Source organism: Elephantulus edwardii, unplaced genomic scaffold, assembly GCF_000299155.1.
Source record: "Elephantulus edwardii isolate Elephantulus edwardi_28Jun2011 unplaced genomic scaffold, EleEdw1.0 scaffold00026, whole genome shotgun sequence".
Classification (NCBI taxonomy): Eukaryota; Metazoa; Chordata; class Mammalia; order Macroscelidea; family Macroscelididae; genus Elephantulus; species Elephantulus edwardii.
In genome coordinates this window covers 2858647-2876765 of record NW_006399776.1, presented here as the reverse complement: position 1 = coordinate 2876765, position 18119 = coordinate 2858647, and the positions used below count along the sequence as shown (strand labels likewise).

Sequence of the window (18119 nt, the reverse complement as noted above, 5' to 3'; positions counted from 1 at the left end):
CACTTTTTTTTAAAAATTAATTAATTTATTTCTTTATTTAATGTGTGTACCGTCAAATTGAATCTGACTGGTACAGGAGGCGACTGTTCCTCCCTCTTCAGCAGAGCATCTGGTGGATTTGAACCATGCACCTCTGGGATTGCAGTGCAGTTTCCTGCCACTAGGCCACCAGAGCTCACCCACACTTTTAAATTATTCACTCCCTCATCTGTTTCAGTGCAGTATACATAATTTATCCAGTTTCTCAGTCTTACCCCAACCCTGATATCAGTCCCATTTTACAGCAGTGGCACCATGCAATATTTGTCCTTTTGCGACTGAGATATTTCGCTCAGCATACTGTCTTCTAGGCTCACCCATTTTGAATAATATTGAATGAGTTCCTTGTTTTTCCAGTGCAGCATAGTATTCGATTCTGTGAATATTCCACAGCTTCTCTATCCATTTGTTTGTTGATGGGCACCTGGGTTGTTTACAATTTCTTGCTATTGTGAACAAAGCCACAATAAACATGGGTGTGCATATATCTGCTTGGATGTCAGTTATGGTCTCTTTGGGATATATTCCCAAAGGTGGAATTGCTGGGTCAAGTGGTATCTCTATTTGCAACTTTTTTAAGAAAGCACCATACCGCCTTCCACAGTGGTTGCACCATTTTACACTCTCACCAACAGTGAGTAAGGGTTCCAGTTTCTCCACAACCTCGCCAGCATTTGTTGCTTGCTGTTCTGTTAAATTTTGCTGTTCTGACTGGGGTAAGATGATATCTCATAGTTGTTTTGGAAGTATGTTAATTTTTAAATTATTAAACAATGTTGAAGGAATAGAGTATAACTCAACTCATTGCCTGTTGAATTGAAACTAAGTCATAGCTTACCCTCCATTGTATTTTCCAGGCTGTAAATTTCACAGGAAGAGATTACCTATTTTCTCCAAAGAAGCCGTTGGTGGATTCAGCTTCCAGAGAAGCTTGGCCTTTGGGTTAACAGTGTAGTTCTCTACAGACTAAACTACCATCATGCCCTATAGAGAGTATAGTAACATAATTCCATGTTTCAAACACATCTGTGATGTCACTGATTCTGAGATGAGCCATTATTTTATCTCGTTAAGAAAGAAATGCTACCATTGAAATTATGACATAATTTGAAGACACATCTCAGTTTCACAAAATGTGAAATATGTACCCATGTAGTACATTATAGTCCACTCAGTGCGGTCCAGTTGAGTATGACTCACAGTGATCCTATGAACAATAGACCTTATCCTTATCCTGTCCTGTGCCAACCTCAACAGTTTTGGCATACTTGAGCCCATTGCTGCAGTCACTGTTTCCATCTTGTTTAAGAGTCTTCCCCTCTTTCCTTCCTCCATCCTTTCAAGCATGATGCCCCTTTCCAAGGGGTCTACTCAAAGTCTGTTGGGTGAAGCTTTGTCATCTTTGCCTCCAAGGAGTGTTCTGGCTGCCCTTTGTCCAAGACATACTCGTTTGGCAGTCCATGGGATATTCAGTACTCCAGCTTCACAACTCAAAGGCATCAGTTCTTCTTCCGTCATCTTTATTCTTTGTCCAGCTTTCAAGATGACAGTAATTGATTATGAGATAGCAAGTGTAAAAACCATGGCCTGAATCAGGCACACCTTAGTCTTCACTGAAGACCACTTACATCATTAATTTGCTCCTCAGTAATTTAGAAATGTCCTTGACTATAGTCTATCTCCTAATGGTACCAAAGGTGATGATTATGGATCCAAGTTAAGATGAAATAATTTGATAATTTCAGTCTTTTTCCATTTATCATGATGTTTCCTAAAAGTCTGGTGGTGAGAATTGGTGCTGCCAGACCAAAGGTGCATGGTTCAAATCTGCCAGGTGCTCCACAGGAGAAAGATGGGCAACCTCTTCCCGTGTGGTTAATTGCCTCTGAAAACTCACTGAAGGTTCAGCTATGATCATTTCCAACTTGATGGCACACAGCCACAAATAAAACCCCTCAGTGCTGCGTTTTCTCACATACTTTAGGCATGTTGTTAGGAGTCATCCTTGGGAAAAGACCTCTTACTGAGAAAGGTGGTGAAATAGAGGAAGACCTTCCATGAGAGGATTGGTAACTGGGCTTAAACGAATTGGAGAGGATGATGCAGGTTAGAGCATGCTTGTTCATAGAGTTGTATAAATCCTAATCATCTTAGTGGAACCTAACAAAAACAATTGTTAATATAGTTGAAATCCATCTACACCCCTTCCCTGTTTAATGCACTGTATCATCTAGAATTTGTTATTTTATCTGTATTTTAATATATATGCCCAACATTTATTACAGTATTTTCATAGCATTACTTTATGCTTTCTAGTAACTGCTTTTGAATAGGATTGCTGAAACTCTTGAATATAAGCACTTGTAAATCATTGTTTTAAACAAATTTTAGAGGTAAAAGTTTCTGTGTTTCTTAACACATACATCACTTAATTAAAACAAAATTTGAGAGCATTGACCATGAGATACATCACTTCAAGGTATTTTTTCCTGTTTCCTTCCGTTTTCTAATTTATTCTTTAGCTGTCTATCGAGGTTCTAGAGCACCTTATCCTTTTGCAACCCTTTGGCTTTTGAAGAGATGATATACAGCTGGTGCTAGATGTTTATCTTTGCCCCCTTCTCCTTAATCGCATGTACAGCACACCGCTGGGACTTTTTGGGCAGAGGAGCAGGTGTTTATGGTGGTACTCTGGGGAAAGTATTCTAGTTGACATAATGTTTTAGTCAGTTGTCATGGTCAGGAGAACTGTGTAGCCCTAAAAATCACAAGCCGTCATTCTGTTGTGCTAAAATTTACTTGAAACTTTCAACTTGTTGAAATTGCCATATAAAACAGTGCTTTCTTGTGCTCGCTTCGGCGGCACATATACTAAAATTGGAACAGTGCTTTCTGACCCTCTTTCCCTCAAATTTGGTTTCTGGTCATAAACAGATAAAAAGTAACCTGTTGAAGGTAATTTTTTAAAAAGCTATATTGGGATTTGAGTCAAAGTTTCCAGAGCAGATAGGTTTTTAATTTAGTAGTCATTCATATTGTTTGATAACGTTATCACATTCCTGTATTTTAACAACACTCAGCACTTTGTGTTTTCTGTTTCCATTAATTTCTTGCCTGTCCCTTCTGTCTTCTAAACATTAGCCTAATGTTGCCCTTTTGATCATCTGTGGTTGACTCAGTTAATAGTGATTAAAAAAAATAGTTAAGAAAGATTTACAAGCTTGGAGGGGAGCTCTGGTGGACTAGTGGCAAGAAGCTGCACTGCAATCCCAGAGGCGCACGGTTCAAACCCACCAGATGCTCTGCCGGGAAAGGAGGGACAATCTCCTCCTGTACCAGTCAGATCGATTTGACGGTACACACACACACAAAAAAGAATAATTAAAAAAAATTAAAAAAAAAAAAGATTTACATGCTTGGGCCTTAGAAACTTTTTGTTTTCATAGTTTTGGTTTGGGGAAAAAATCTTTTCTCTGGGAGGAATATTAACAGGAAGTTATTAATTTTACCCTCATCTTTTAGTCAGAAGGACCTGAAACCATTGCTCTTCAACTCTGTAACACACAACATACTTTTTAACTTCAGGGACCTATTTGTACTTTTAAATGAGAAAGTAAATGCTACTTATGAACTGAAAATGGTTTTGTAGTATCAACTTTGGGCTCGTGATAAGAACTTTATCTCCTGGGGGTTCTTACTTAAACAGTAGTGGATATTGTTCAAGTGGTGGGTTTGCTTCAGGAGGCAGCTGTTTAAAATTAGTGCTGTAGTTTGAGATTCTCCCTAGAGATGCAAACTAGAATTATATTGAGAATTTGGTATTTTCTTTTGTATTTAGGTGTGGACACTGCAAAAGACTTGCCCCTGAATATGAAGCTGCAGCTACTAGATTAAAAGGAATAGTCCCATTAGCAAAAGTAAGTAGAAGTAGACTCTCCACTAAATAAAATATATTTCTAATCATAGCTTGTAAAATTAGTGTTCGTTTTTCTACTCTTATGGTGCTAAGAACCAATACTAATTTTCGAAAAAATGTACAACTACCATATTGTGGCTTCAACAGATTAAAAGTGAAACTGAGGGAATTACTGTCATATAGAAGTAAACTATGATAAATAAGAATGAAAAGGAAAGTAAAGATCCACCAGTAAAGCTTAGCAGAAAATTGTCACTGAGCAAATGCAAATCATAATAATAGAATGTAAAGTTTATATGAGGATGTGGATAAGTACGTAACCAATTAGTTAACAATTAACTTGGTATTTATTTTTAAATCAAAGTAATGTTTCTAGAAGTTTATTTTTTTTCTGTGGTAAAATCATAGTTGCATCATTCTCAAAGTTCATGTCTTTGTCAGTCTCAAAGTGTTCAGACATACACCAAACTGTTTTTGGAAACAACTACTTTTAACCCTAAAAGTTAAGCATCTTGGTATAGAAAATAGTAATTTTGTCATGATTTAACTCCCGTCTTGTATGATTATAGACATAATTGCTGTATGGACTTCAGTTTACCTACTATAGCATTTCTGTTATAACTCAAAATGTTGTGAAACTGAATAAGGTAATATGTGCAAAGCGCTAGTAGTATTACAAAGTTTGGAGAAAGTGGCCAAATAAATGTAAAGTCTTTTCTTTCTTTCTGATAGATCTCACTACTCTACATATTATGTTATATATGGTTTAATCAAGATTCAGACTAGCTGAGGTTGTATATATGGGTACTAGATTTGCCAATTATAATTAACCCTTCCACATCTATTAGTCATTATCAAAGTACCTTGCTGTTAATTTAAATGATTTATCTTTGACTTGTACTAAGGCAAATAAAAGGTAGAAACACCAGTTCTAGACAATAAAGACACTAAGGACAGAATTTAAATAGTCATTTGCATTTTCTCAGAAGCCCCAAAGTGGACATTTTGAGGAATTCCCTTTGATAGTTTTGACACAGCTCAGTGGCAGTATGCATTTAAACTCTAGACTTCTGTGGTATGTATGCAAAGAACTGCTTGATCATCTTATGATTTGACCAATCCTGATATTTTAGATATATTGAAGAGCTTGTTATAAGTATTTTGGATAAGAAAATTATTTTTATGTTTTAATCTTTAGGTTGATTGTACTGCCAACACAAACACCTGTAATAAGTATGGAGTCAGTGGATATCCAACTCTGAAGATATTTAGAGATGGTGAAGAAGCAGGTGCTTATGATGGGCCTAGGACTGCTGGTAAGGATCCTGCATTGTAATCTGGAAGCAGAATTTGTTCAGTATCTTATTCTTCATGGTGAGAATATGGACTATTTTACTGAACATGTTTCCAGTCTTAAAATCCTTCATCTAAAATGTCACTTTGGGGGGCGGGGGGGGGGGGGAAGAAATAAAATGTCACTTTGGTAGTTTGTAGAAAACTTCTTTAAATAGGTTCTGTAAATTATATATAATAAACTATAAAACTTGAATTATAAAGGCAGGTTTACACTCTTTGATTTAACAAATACATAGTATCTACTGTGTGCCTTATGGCAGACACTGTCGGTGCTTGGGGTTTGGTGGGTTTTTGTTTTTAATTTTATTTTAGTCATATAAATTTTGTTTTATAACATTAATTATAATTGATCAGTGCCATTTATTAAAAATGTTTCATCGCATCACTGTATCTTGCCTTTCTCCTACCCATCCTTCCTTTCCCTTCCTTCCCATCCCTATCAGCCTCCACACTTGATTACTTCCTTAGCTTTTTGTTGTTTTATTCTAATCTTGTTCCATATCACCAGTTAAAATTCACAAAGTATCTGATCATGTTTACTCCACATCCTTCCCATCATTTGTTCTAATAAGGTATTCATTAACTGTCTACTGATTTTCCACTTTTCCCATTCCTTATAACCTTACTGAACTAATTCTTTCCATATGTAAACCTTATTTTAGTTTGCTGTTAGTTTGATGACAGCGGTCTTATGCAGTATTTGTCCTTTTGTGACTAATTTCTAGGTGCTTGGTTTTAAATGATAATTGAAATAGATGAAGTCCTTAATCTTGTCGAGCTTACACTATAGGCAATGAGAAGACTTTAAAATACTTATGAATGAGATAAATTCAGCAATAATCTGTCATTGCCCTTGCACCAGAACCAACTCATAGCTGCTTCTGCAGCAGGTTTTCAGTGGCCATTATTTGCACAGGAGGAGATTGCTCATCTTTCTCCCATTGCAATGTAAACCTAAAGTTGGCTTTTTTTTAAGCCATTAATTTAGCTGTCTCTGGGCTCTAGCAACCTTAACTGCAGACTCAATCTTGCAAATAATCAACAGCTGTGGAACTAGGATAAGGGAGTATTTCACACACTGGGCAGCAAGAATTGAGGGAGATTGTAGCGAGACCTTGGTGTTGGTGATGGAGAGACTGTGGTATTGCTGTGGAAAAACTGGCATGGTGTAACCAGAGGAGCCCTGAGATAAAGGCCACAGTTAAATGTTATTGCTGTTCTTGCTGCATGATTTGAAGAAGCTGACTTGTAACTGCTCTGAGGCAAACCTTGCTGGATGGTTGTGGAAACCAGAGGCTTCTTGAATTTGTGTTGCTGAACTGAAACCAGGACTTGTACTAATTAAGAAATTATGACCTGGAAGTCACAATTCATAAATTATGAACTTATATAGTGAGAAACTCTTTGCCTCACCCACTCTTATTTCCCGAATAAACAAACCTGTTGCTAGTATGACTCTAGAGGCACCATGGGGCTAGACTAAGGGCTTTTGATCTGCTTTCTGGGGAGGTGAAAGGCTGTACTATTCTCATTCCCTTTGGCCCTTCTAGAGAGACTCCTCATGATCCTATGTCCCCATGTACCATCTTCCACTCTTTTTACACTTCTGGAGTGGATGATGAATTTGAACTATCTACCTTTGGATTAGTAGTGCAACATTCTATCCACTAGGCCACTTGAGCTCCCTCAAGTAGAGATACTACTGTCGTTAGTTTAACTCATTGTGACTAAAAAATAGATCTGAATCCTTTCCTATTCTGTGCCATCCACATCCATCTCTCACATTCTTGAGCCTACTGCTGTGTCAATCCATCTCACTGCCTCTAAGGAGCATTCTGGCTTCACCTTCTCTAAGACATACCTATTTGTTCTTTTGGCAGTCCATTCCATGCTATATTCAGTAATGTCAATCCAAAAATAAGTGGTTCAAATCCTCTGTTTGCCTATTTCAAATAACAATAGAAAAAGTGTGGTATGTTGGTGATTGGAATGGGAGCACCACATAAATAGAGTGGTAAGGGAAATAATCCTTAAACTAAGTCCTCAATGATAGGAAGGAATCGGTTGTGAGTATATCAGATCCAGAGCTTTGCAAGTATAGGGAAAATAGGTTCAAAAGTTACTAAGTTGTAACATAGCAAGTATGAGAGGTGATATTAAGGGGAGCAACCCAATTCTGTTGAATGCATGAAGAAATATTTTGGCTCAGTTAAGACCATTTAGCCAACACAGAATTTAGTACATGTAAGCACAGAGGGAATTTGTGATAGAGCTGGGGTGAGGGTTAGATGTATTGATAATTTCTCTGATGGACCCAGACAGACTGCTACCAGGGAAATAATTCACTTGGGCTTATTTGCTGTTAGGCTGTAACACTTGGGCTATAACATTGATTTCTTGTGTTAGTTGCCATAGAGTTGATTCCAACTCCTAATGACCTCCTATGTATGCAGAGTACAACCGCTCCATGGGTTTTCAAGGCTGTGACCTTTCCAAAGCAGATTATGTATATTCCAAGGTGTCTTTGAAGGTATACAAACCTCCAACCTTTCTCAACCAGTGGTCAAATACTAAACCATTTTTTTGCACCATCCAGAGACTGCATAGTTTTCTAAGCATGTGGCTTAGGAGGTCAGATCTTTGACTCATTTATTCAGAAAGTCTTTAGTTAGGTGAGATTATTATGCTGATGCACTCCTCCAAAAATGAGCTTTCCGTTCTGCTTGAACTAGTTTCTCGGAACTTCTCTACATCTTCCAGAAAATAAGAGATACTCAGTAACCCTTTTCCTCATATTCCTGTAATTTCTTTTTATTGTGATACAGTAATAACAATCTACTTACAGGTTTCAGCTTCTCCTCTAAAAGTAGTTTAATTAAAGATCACGAAGAAAATAAGTCCTGAATAAAAGGACAAAGAAGAAAATCTACCTTATAAATTAAAAATAGGCTTAATTAATGTTGAAATTAAGGAGCTAGATTGTCCTATGAGAGAAGTAGCCCTGTTTCTGACTGAAGCGTTTTGAACCTGTGAATGGTTTCATTGGGCCCCATAGCAAGGTGGAATAATAATCTATCGACTAAGCTTAAGGGAGAAACTTTTTTGTGTGAGGTTGAACTCCTAATGAAGTTGCATATTCTTGTTAAAAAATGTAAGGCTATAGATGACGAAATAGGGTGTTTATTATTCTTTTTATTTAATAGGCAGTGGTTATGCTGCTAACCAAAAGATAGATTGTTTGAACCTATCAGACATTCTGTGGAGGAACAATGTGGCAGTCTGCTTCTATAAAAGATTCCAGCCCTGGGATCTGCTCCTTCCTGCGGTGCAGGATGAGTTGGAATTGGTAGCAGTGGAATTGTTTGGATTTTTGAGGCACTATTCTAGGAGCTAATAGGAGCTTGGTGGTGTATTATGTTAAATGCTGAGCTGCTAACCAAAAGATTGTAAATTTGAACTCACCCGCCACTCTGGGAGAAAAGTGAGCGAATCTCCTGTTTACAGCCATGGAAGCTTGATAGAGGATCACCATTAGTCACAATTGACTTGATGAGAGTGGATTTTTTTAGTTATTCTAACAACTAGGTTTATATATCAGTTAAGGAAAATGAGCAGTCCCTATTAATTTTGAATTTACTTTAAGTGGGGGAAGAGCTAAAATAATGAACATAGTATATATTGTTGCTCCTATTGTGTGCTATCCAGTCAGAACCTCTCATACATGACCCTTTAGTGAGTTACCAGAGGCTGCAAATTGCACAGGAGGAGATTGACCATCTTTCTCCACAGAGCACCTGGTGGATTTGAATCGTATACCTTTTGGTATACCAGTACAGTTCTTTATCACTAGGCCACTGGAGTTCCTGTAGTATATATATTAGAGGGTTAAAAGTACTGTAAAAAAATGCAACAGGCAAGTGTGGGGAGAGAGAGAAAGGATGTCACAGGTTGGACAAGATTTGGTTTGCAATGAAAAAATGACATTCAAGTGAGGAGATGGGGAATGAGTGTGAGAAGCAGAGAGAAGAACATACACAACAGTATTTAATTTCTACTTTTATAAACATCTTAATACATACCTGGTACTATTATAAATCGATAGTCTCTTTAGAAACCAGTTTAACAATTTATAAATTTAACCCAGAGTCCATTTCTAAATGTTTACCTCACAGATACTCTGTTATATGCAAAATGTTGATATGCTGCTATTTGTTGCAGAATCATTTTTAACAGCACTATCCCAATTGTAAAAAATATTTCAGTTACCCTCTGGGTATATTGATTTATTTCTAAATTCATTGTTAAATTATTAAATGTATGCTATCATTTGAGGATAAAAGAAAAAATAAATATGTAATTGCTTGTACATAAAGTGTTTTGAAAGAATATACAAGGAACTAAAATTTTATCCTTTAGGGAGGAAATTGAACAAGCACAGGAAGAAGGCTATGCTTTTTTTTCTTCTCCTATTCTATTTTGAATTGTAAGAGTAATTTTTTACAAAATTATAAATGAATAATATTCCTATACGTTTTTCTAAGATGGAATTGTCAGCCACCTGAAGAAGCAAGCAGGGCCTGCTTCAGTTCCTCTCAGAAGTGAAGAAGAATTTGAAAAGTTCATTAGTGATAAAGATGCCGCTGTAGTGGGTAAGTAACAGATACTTGATTGTAACACAAAATCAATTCAGTTTCAAAGTATGATTGGGAAAAGTTTAGGAAACGTTGGGGCAGTTGCAAAGGTGACTGCAGAATTAGGTCAATATTAGTATAACATCAGGAAAATTGGTGTTTTATTTGAGTGGCTCTGTGTTGATGTAGACAGATGAGCTTAATTTTAATGAAAGGACTAGAACAGGAATATCTTCACCTTTTTCTAACACTCTTAAAAATTCTGATATGATACAACCTTGCTTGCTGAAAGTGAGGAGAACTGAAGCATTTGCTGCACAAGGTCAAGGACTACAGCCTTCAATATGGATTAAGATCAATATCAAGAAAATAAAAATTTTCACCCTTGCACCAAATGACAGCATCATGATAGACAGTGAAGAGACTGAGATTGTTACCAGCTTCAGCTTGCTTGGCTGCACAATCAACACTCTTGGTACTAGTAGCCAGGAAATCAAAAGACAAATTGCATTGGGCAAATCTATTGTCAGAAACTTCTCCAGACTACTGAGAAGCAACTACATCAGTCTAGAGATTAAGGTGTACATGATCCAGAGCTGGACACTGACTAAGGATGACAGAAGAAAAATGAATGCCTTTGAGCTGTGGTGCTGGAGAAGAGTATTGAATATACCATGGACTTCTATAACCTGGTGTGTCCTGGAGAAGGTGAAACCAGGCTGCTTCTTGGAGGCAGGGATTTTGGAGCTCCGTCTCACATACTTTTGGCATATTGCGAAAAAAGGACCATCCCTTAGAGAAGGGCATCATGCTTGGAAGGGTGGAGGCATAGTGCAAGAGAGGAAGACCCTGGATGAGATGGATTGGCTCAATAACTGGGGTATTTGGGGATAGCTGTGTCAGAGACAATGAAATTGGCTCAAGATAGAGCAGGGTTCAGAGCTGTTGTACATAGGGTTGCTATGAGTCACATAGTAACTTGACAGCACTTAATTTAGAATTTAGAATTTTATGGCACTTAACAATTTAGAATTTCAGAATTTAATTGGGACTGGAAGGATGAAAAGAAAGGGCATAAATACATAATAAATCTCTATTTAAAATCAGTTTGACCTTGCTGTGATTGTGTTTTTACAGCAATCATTGCTTTCTTAGGAGTTACAGTGTTTAGTTTTATCCTTAAAATAACATCACAAACCAATTCAGTATTCTACATCATATTTTTTAATGTAATATATAACATTTGATTTAAAAAATGTACTATGGGGGAGCTCTGGTGGCCTAGTGGTAAGGAGCTGCACCTACAATCCCAGAGGTGCACGGTTCAAATCCACCAGATGCTCTGCCGGGGAAGGAGGGACAATCTCCTCCTGTACCAGTCAGATCTGATTTGACGGTACACACACAAAAAATAATAAAATTAAAAAAAAAAAAAATGTACTATATATCACTTTTAAAAAATTACTTGCGGTGATTATAAAATACTGTGGTGTTTTTTTTTTCTTCCTCCTTCATCCCCTCTTGGCACATTTCAATAAAATTGTTTGGAAAATAACCACAGCTCTTACTATGGAAAAAAAATGTTGATAGAAGATTCTAAAAATGGTGGCAAGTATTCTGCCACTTTTTTACTTATCATAATAAATTGAAAAATAAATTGAAACAAGTTTAAACATAAACTTATGCTTTTATTAGTCTCTTAGAAAATTGCTATAATGAAACTGCCTATAAAGATGATTTATCACTTATATTGGATTAATTATTTAGATTCTTCAGATTCTTTATATTATACAAGGAGTTAGCCGTTGTTACTATTATGTGCCGTCCATTCGCTTGCGACTCATAGCAACCCTATGTACAGTAGCCCTATCCTGTGCCAATCACACTGCCTCTGACACACCCATCCCGATTACCCCAGTCACTGAATCAGTCCACCTCATAGAGGGTCTTCCCCTCCTACGCTGTCCCTCCACCCTCCCAAGCATGATGTCCCTCTCCAAGGACCTGTCCCTCCTTACAACGTGTCCAAAGTATGTCAGACGAAGCCCCAGAATCCTTGCCTCCAAGGAGTAGCCTGGTTTAACCCTCTCTAGGATGAATCTGTTTGTTTTCTTGGCAGTCCATGATATATTCAGTATTCTTCTCCAGCACCACAGCTCAAAGGCATCAATATTCCTTCTATCCTCCCTAGTCACTGTCCAACTCTCCGATACATAACAAGTGATTGCAAAGACCATAGCGAGCATTTATTATTACATTTTGTTTTACTTTTCTGGCCTGAGAGTTCATTCCAGAGGTGAGTAAAACATGGAAAGAAAAAAAATAATGTTAAAATGCTTTACTGTTTATAGTGCATTTTAAACTGATGTCTCATTTGGTCCTTCTGGAGAACTCTTTCGGCATAGTTCATAGGAAGTTACTCAGCTAACCGGAATGCTAATCCTCTGTTGGTTTGCATTTAATAGTCTGAAATTGAAGTTAAGCAACTTGCCAAATTTATGCAATAGTAACAACTATATAGGTTACAATTTATGTAAAGCTGTCTATATGCAGATGACACAACCCTGTTTGCTTAAACTGAGGAGGACCTGAAGCGCTTGCTGCAGGTGGTCAAGGACTGCAACCTTCAATATGAATTGAAGCTCAGCATCAAAAAACCAAAGATTCTCACCACTGGGCTGTTGGCAGCATCATGATAGACGGAGAAGTAATTGTTAGCAGCTTCAGTTTGCTTGGCTCTACAATCAACACTCTTGGTACCAGCATCTAGGAAATAAAAAGACAAATTGTATTAGGAAAGTCAGCTGTCAGAGACATCTCCAAGGTACTAAAGAGCAACAGTGTCAGTCTGGAGACTAAGATGCGCCTGATACAGGTCATGGTCTTCGCAGTTACTTGCTATACATCAGAGAACAGACAATGGTTAGGAATAATAGAAGAATTGATGCCTTTGAGCTGTGGTGTTTGAGAAGAGTATTGAACATACTATGGACTGCTAGGAGAACAAACAAGTTTGTGCTGGAGAGGGTGAAGCCAGGCTGCTTCTTGGAGACAAGGATTCTGAAGCTTTGTCTAACATACTTTGGACATGTTGCAAGGCGGGACCAGTCCTTGGAGAGGGACATCATGCTTGAGAGGGTGGAGGGATAGCGCAGAATAGGGAGACCCTCGATGAGATGGACTGAGTTAATGGGGGTAGGTGTGTTGGAGAAAATAAGATTGGCACAGGATAGAGCAGATTTTAGACTGTTGTACATAGGGGTACTATGAATCACAGGCGACTTGATGTCATATAACAACTACAACATATATGAATCCTGACAAATCCTCTTCCTTGAGTTCCCTAAAAAACATGTCTTCATCCAAAATATTTTGTTCACGATCATAAGCAGTCATGTCAAAGTAGATCCAGTTTCTATTAATCTCATTGTTTTTATCAGTAATTGAGTAAATGCTGATACATAAAAAATGTAAATATTTTTAATAGATGTCAGAACTTACTGCTTCTTTCTTATGGTTATAGGTTTTTTCAAGGACTTATTCAGTGAAGCTCACTCTGAATTCCTAAAAGCAGCCAGCAACTTGAGGGATAACTTCCGATTTGCACACACCAATGTTGAGTCTCTGGTGAACAAATATGATGATGATGGAGAGTAAGTGACAGTATACTTTTCATTTTCTGGACTGAGTGCTATTGTTCTGTGAACTTGGGACTTTTGTGCTTTGTTTCAAAAAAAGGTTTAAGGGAGCTTTGGTGGCCTAGTGGCAAGAAGCTGCTCTCCAATCCTGAAGGCCCATGGTTCAAATCCACCAGGTACCCACAGGGGGCAATCTCCTCCTGTGCCAGTCATATCCAATTCAATGGCATACAAGAAGAAGAAAAAAAATCTAGTTGGAGAATTCAGCATATGTGTGCATACATGTAAAAATGTACATATAAGTAAATTATTTAAGCATTATGTGATTTCAGTGAAAAGTTTACGGAAAAGTTGAATTTTCATTAATTGTACATTTTCCTCCCCCATTCCCAGTTCATTTTTTTAAAAATACCCATTCATTGGTGCATAATTTCCTCTCTCCTCGTTCCTCAGAAGCAACTCTTTAGATGATTTTTTCCAGGAAAGTATTGGCAACTGGGATAAAAATATATAGGTCATCCACATATTTTTTTTTAATTTTTTTAATTGATTTTCATATAGTAATAACTTTAGTTATTATATAGTATAAATATAGTATGTTTCATTCATATACTATTTTACATAAAACTTTTTTATAGTTTATTTACAAAATTTGAATACGTTGTTTTTCATACCACCTCCTTCCCATTTCCCTCACAACCTCCCCATCAGTACACACACACATCCCTGCCCTACATATCTTCACCCCTCTACTTCCACCCTCCCCGTCTTGGATCTTCATACTCGTTACACACTTAAATATTCTTGAAATCATAGAGCTAGGTAAGATTATTTGGGATAAGCATGTAACGGAAAATGTCCAAGAACTTGCGTTATTTGTTTATACTTAATAAGAATATGTAGTACTATAAGCTATTTGCTGCTGTTAATCTCATTTAATCCTGCTGACAATTTTGTGAGACAGGTATTATTGTCCTGGCATGTATTTTGAGTCTTAAAGATGAGGCTGTTTAGTTCTAATGCTTCTTTTTTAAAAAAAATAAAATCAGTTTCTTCCCATCTAGTACCAATTACCTGTGATGGTTATGAAATATAAATATTTAGCAATGTGTAATACATTTTCTTTTAATTTCCATTTTATTTTCAGACAGGTTTTTTTCCTTCAGCCTTTAAGGAGTCAAATCCTTACATGGGCTTTGGTGGTAGTTGTGGGGCAGCACCTGCAGGTCTAAATGTAGATGGAGGTGTTCAGTCCTTCCGGGCTTCACAAGTACAGTTCCTCACCACCTTGCTGTGAATGGCACAACTCACACAGTAGTGCAGTTTGACATAGAGCTTTGGAAGCACCTGTCGAAGACACTGTTTGGAGATGTCCCTCACAGCAGCTGCCTCTATTGTATTTCGAATTTCTAACTTCTTAATGCCTTGTCTTTGAACATGTACCAGGCGCAGTTGGTGTAGCAAATAGGCTGCAGGTGGCCACGGTCCTTTTTGGCATTACTGTTGTTTCTCCTTTTCTTTGTCATGTTGGAAGCGGAGAGAGCCTTTTTTTAAAAAAATTGTGATTTTAATAAAAGTTTATATAGAACTTGGATTTCCATTCATTCATTGTTGCAAATCCTTTTTTTGTTTTTTTAAGGGGAATCACTTTGTTTCGTCCTTCACATTTGATTAACAAGTTTGAGGACAAGACTGTGGGATATACAGAACAGAAAATGACTAGTGGCAAGATAAAAAAGTTTATTCAAGAAAACATGTGAGTATGTAATTATACCTTGTATGTGATTTTTTTGGCTTCATTTTTGGTATCTAAGTTATTCAGCAGAGTCATGGTTTGGCCTAAGATGAGGTTTATTTAAGGGATTGTCACAATATTTGTTTGAGCATGTATTAAAACCAGTAGCAGGTGGGCAATGAAGCTCTTTTTGTGGTTCTGTACTTATATGTTGTTAATTACTTATCCTAAATGTTGGAAACATTTTTTTTCTTTGTAAGTGCTATGAATTTTTTTATTTTATTTTATGGTTATTCCATGGAATACTTTGAAACTGGCTAAATTTAACAATGAATTTTTATTTTAGTTTTGGGATCTGTCCTCACATGACAGAAGATAATAAAGATTTGATGCAAGGCAAGGACTTACTTGTGGCTTACTATGATGTAGACTATGAAAAGAATACCAAAGGTTCCAACTATTGGAGAAACAGGTAAGTTGTAAACAACTTTATCCAGTATTTACGCTGTTTATTTCTGTTACCACATGTGATAGAAAAGCAGGTAAGTATGTGAACATTTGACTCCATGCAAAAAATTTTAGTCCGTAAGGACAATTAAACAATGTCTAAAATCTTGGACAAGTTTGTATTTAACTTTCCAATAAAAAGTACAAATGTGATAGAAAATGACCTTACAACACCATGCTTACTTGCCCCTTAAAATTCTTGGTGCATTTTATCCTTTATAAATTATCTTTTCAGGCAAGTTCTTGTACATACAATAAATAAATTTCATCATTTACACAATAGAGCAGAATCCATTGAGAATGGACTATATGATTCAGTTTATCAGTTTGGCAATGAAAGTTTATATAGACATTGGTATACACCATAATTCTGTGTCAGTGCCCAAGAACACATGTTTAGAATGATTTCTAGAGGTGATATATGATTATTATGGTTAGCACAGGAATCCAGAATTAAGGTCGCATAGAGAAGTGTACTCGGGGCGGGGGGTTGGGAGGAAGGGATGGGGAAATTGTATACCAATGAAGGAAATTTTTTTTTTCCTTTTCGGAGAGGGGAGCGAACTGGTGGGGAGTAGTGGGCAGGGAGGAAAGTGCATAAAAAAAATGATTTCTGAGGACCGCATGGACTGTAGAATTTAGTCTTAGCTTTCCCACCTCCCTTTTTACTTCAAAAGTGCTTTATTTGTTGTTAAAATTCTAGCACAAATCTCTCCTTTTTTTCCCCCCACAGAGTAATGATGGTGGCAAAGAAATTTTTGGATGCCGGACACAAACTCAACTTTGCTATAGCTAGCCGCAAAACCTTTAGCCATGAACTTTCTGATTTTGGCTTGGAAAGCACTGCTGGAGAGATTCCTGTTGTTGCCATCAGAACTGCTAAAGGAGAGAAGTTTGTCATGCAGGAGGAGTTCTCGTGAGTTAAATGTTATCTTGAGTTTGGGATTTTCTGATGCATCAAGGAAAAAATTAAAGCCTTTAAAACAACTGAGGATTTGAAAGAACATTAGAATGTGAAGAAGATAAATCTTGCAGTTGATCTTTGAATATTAAAAAAAAAAAAAGTAATGTTCTCAGTCAATTTATAGCTACTTAAAGGGCCATGATCCTTAATTCTGAACACTAACAAAAGAATGCCAGCTTTTCGCCGTTATGTGATTGTTTCCATCCAATTATAAGTAGTAGTAGATAGAGATGATAGGACCTCTTTAGACATTGATGTAATTTAAGATCACGTCAACCATTTATCATTTCAACAGATGGAAAACTATTGTTAGGACATTGACCTTCTGACATGGGGAGATGGAAGCAGAAGAGAAACTTCCTTGTGAACCAATCAGAAAGAATAAATACAATAAATAGTCATATTCTTTTAGAGTAGTAACAAAATAAGACCTGGTTCTTTTTTTGGGGGGGAGGAATCTCCAGAAGAGCAATACTTTTTTCCTTACTTGCTCTTATTTCTTATATTTATTTTTTTATTGTTGTTGAGAAAATACACTGGCATGCACTAATTCATCAACTTCTTGTACAAATTGGTGACGTTCGTTGCATTCATGTTGTACAGCCACTTTTTTTTAATTGAACCTCCCGTTTTCATAAACTCATTGTTTCCTACGTTCTCAGTCTGATCTTTGAACTTGCTGTTTTCAATTTGATGCTGTCTACTAAAAGTAGAAGTCATTTACTATTTTGTTCATTGGCTAGTTCTATGTATTATAATAGATAAAACTAAGATACTGTTTTTAATCATCTCAGTGATGAACATAAATTTTTATAAACCTAAACCTGTCTTCCTATTTATAGGCGTGATGGCAAGGCTCTTGAGAGATTCCTGCAGGATTACTTTGATGGCATACTGAAGAGATACTTGAAATCTGAGCCTATCCCAGAGAGCAATGATGGACCTGTGAAGGTGAGGTGCTCAAACATAGCCTTGTCACACTTGTGAGAGTACCTGTCCCTTACTACTATATTCCATTATTTCCTTCCTTCTGAAAGGTTCATTTTAATCCTTGTAATTTCTTATTCAATTCAGGCTTTCCCCAACCCCTTCATCTTCCTATTGTTGCTGTGGACCATTGAGTCAGAAGTTACTCATAGCTGACCCTGTAGCAGATTTCCAAAGACCGTTTAGGCGAGCTCTGGTGGCCTAATGGCAAGAAGCTGCACTGCAATCCCAGAGGCACGTGGTTCAAATCCTCCAGATGCTCTGCTGAAGAAGGAGGGACAATCTCCTCCTGTACCAGTCAGATTCAATTTGACAGTACACACACAAATAATAATAATAATAATAA

The 18119-nt window shown here is 37.0% G+C and overlaps 1 protein-coding gene across 2 annotated transcripts in view; it reads left to right on the top strand.

Annotated features, from left to right (window-relative positions):
• Positions 1–18119, top strand: part of PDIA3 (protein disulfide isomerase family A, member 3) — a 28297-nt gene that overhangs the window by 5884 nt on the left and 4294 nt on the right. For both annotated transcript variants that reach the window (XM_006882960.1, XM_006882961.1), the window contains 8 exons: positions 3878–3956; positions 5154–5271; positions 9853–9960; positions 13466–13595; positions 15220–15336; positions 15662–15787; positions 16556–16738; positions 17629–17737. In XM_006882960.1, the coding sequence (XP_006883022.1) occupies positions 3878–3956; positions 5154–5271; positions 9853–9960; positions 13466–13595; positions 15220–15336; positions 15662–15787; positions 16556–16738; positions 17629–17737 (970 nt within the window). The remainder of the gene's footprint in view (positions 1–3877; positions 3957–5153; positions 5272–9852; positions 9961–13465; positions 13596–15219; positions 15337–15661; positions 15788–16555; positions 16739–17628; positions 17738–18119) is intronic.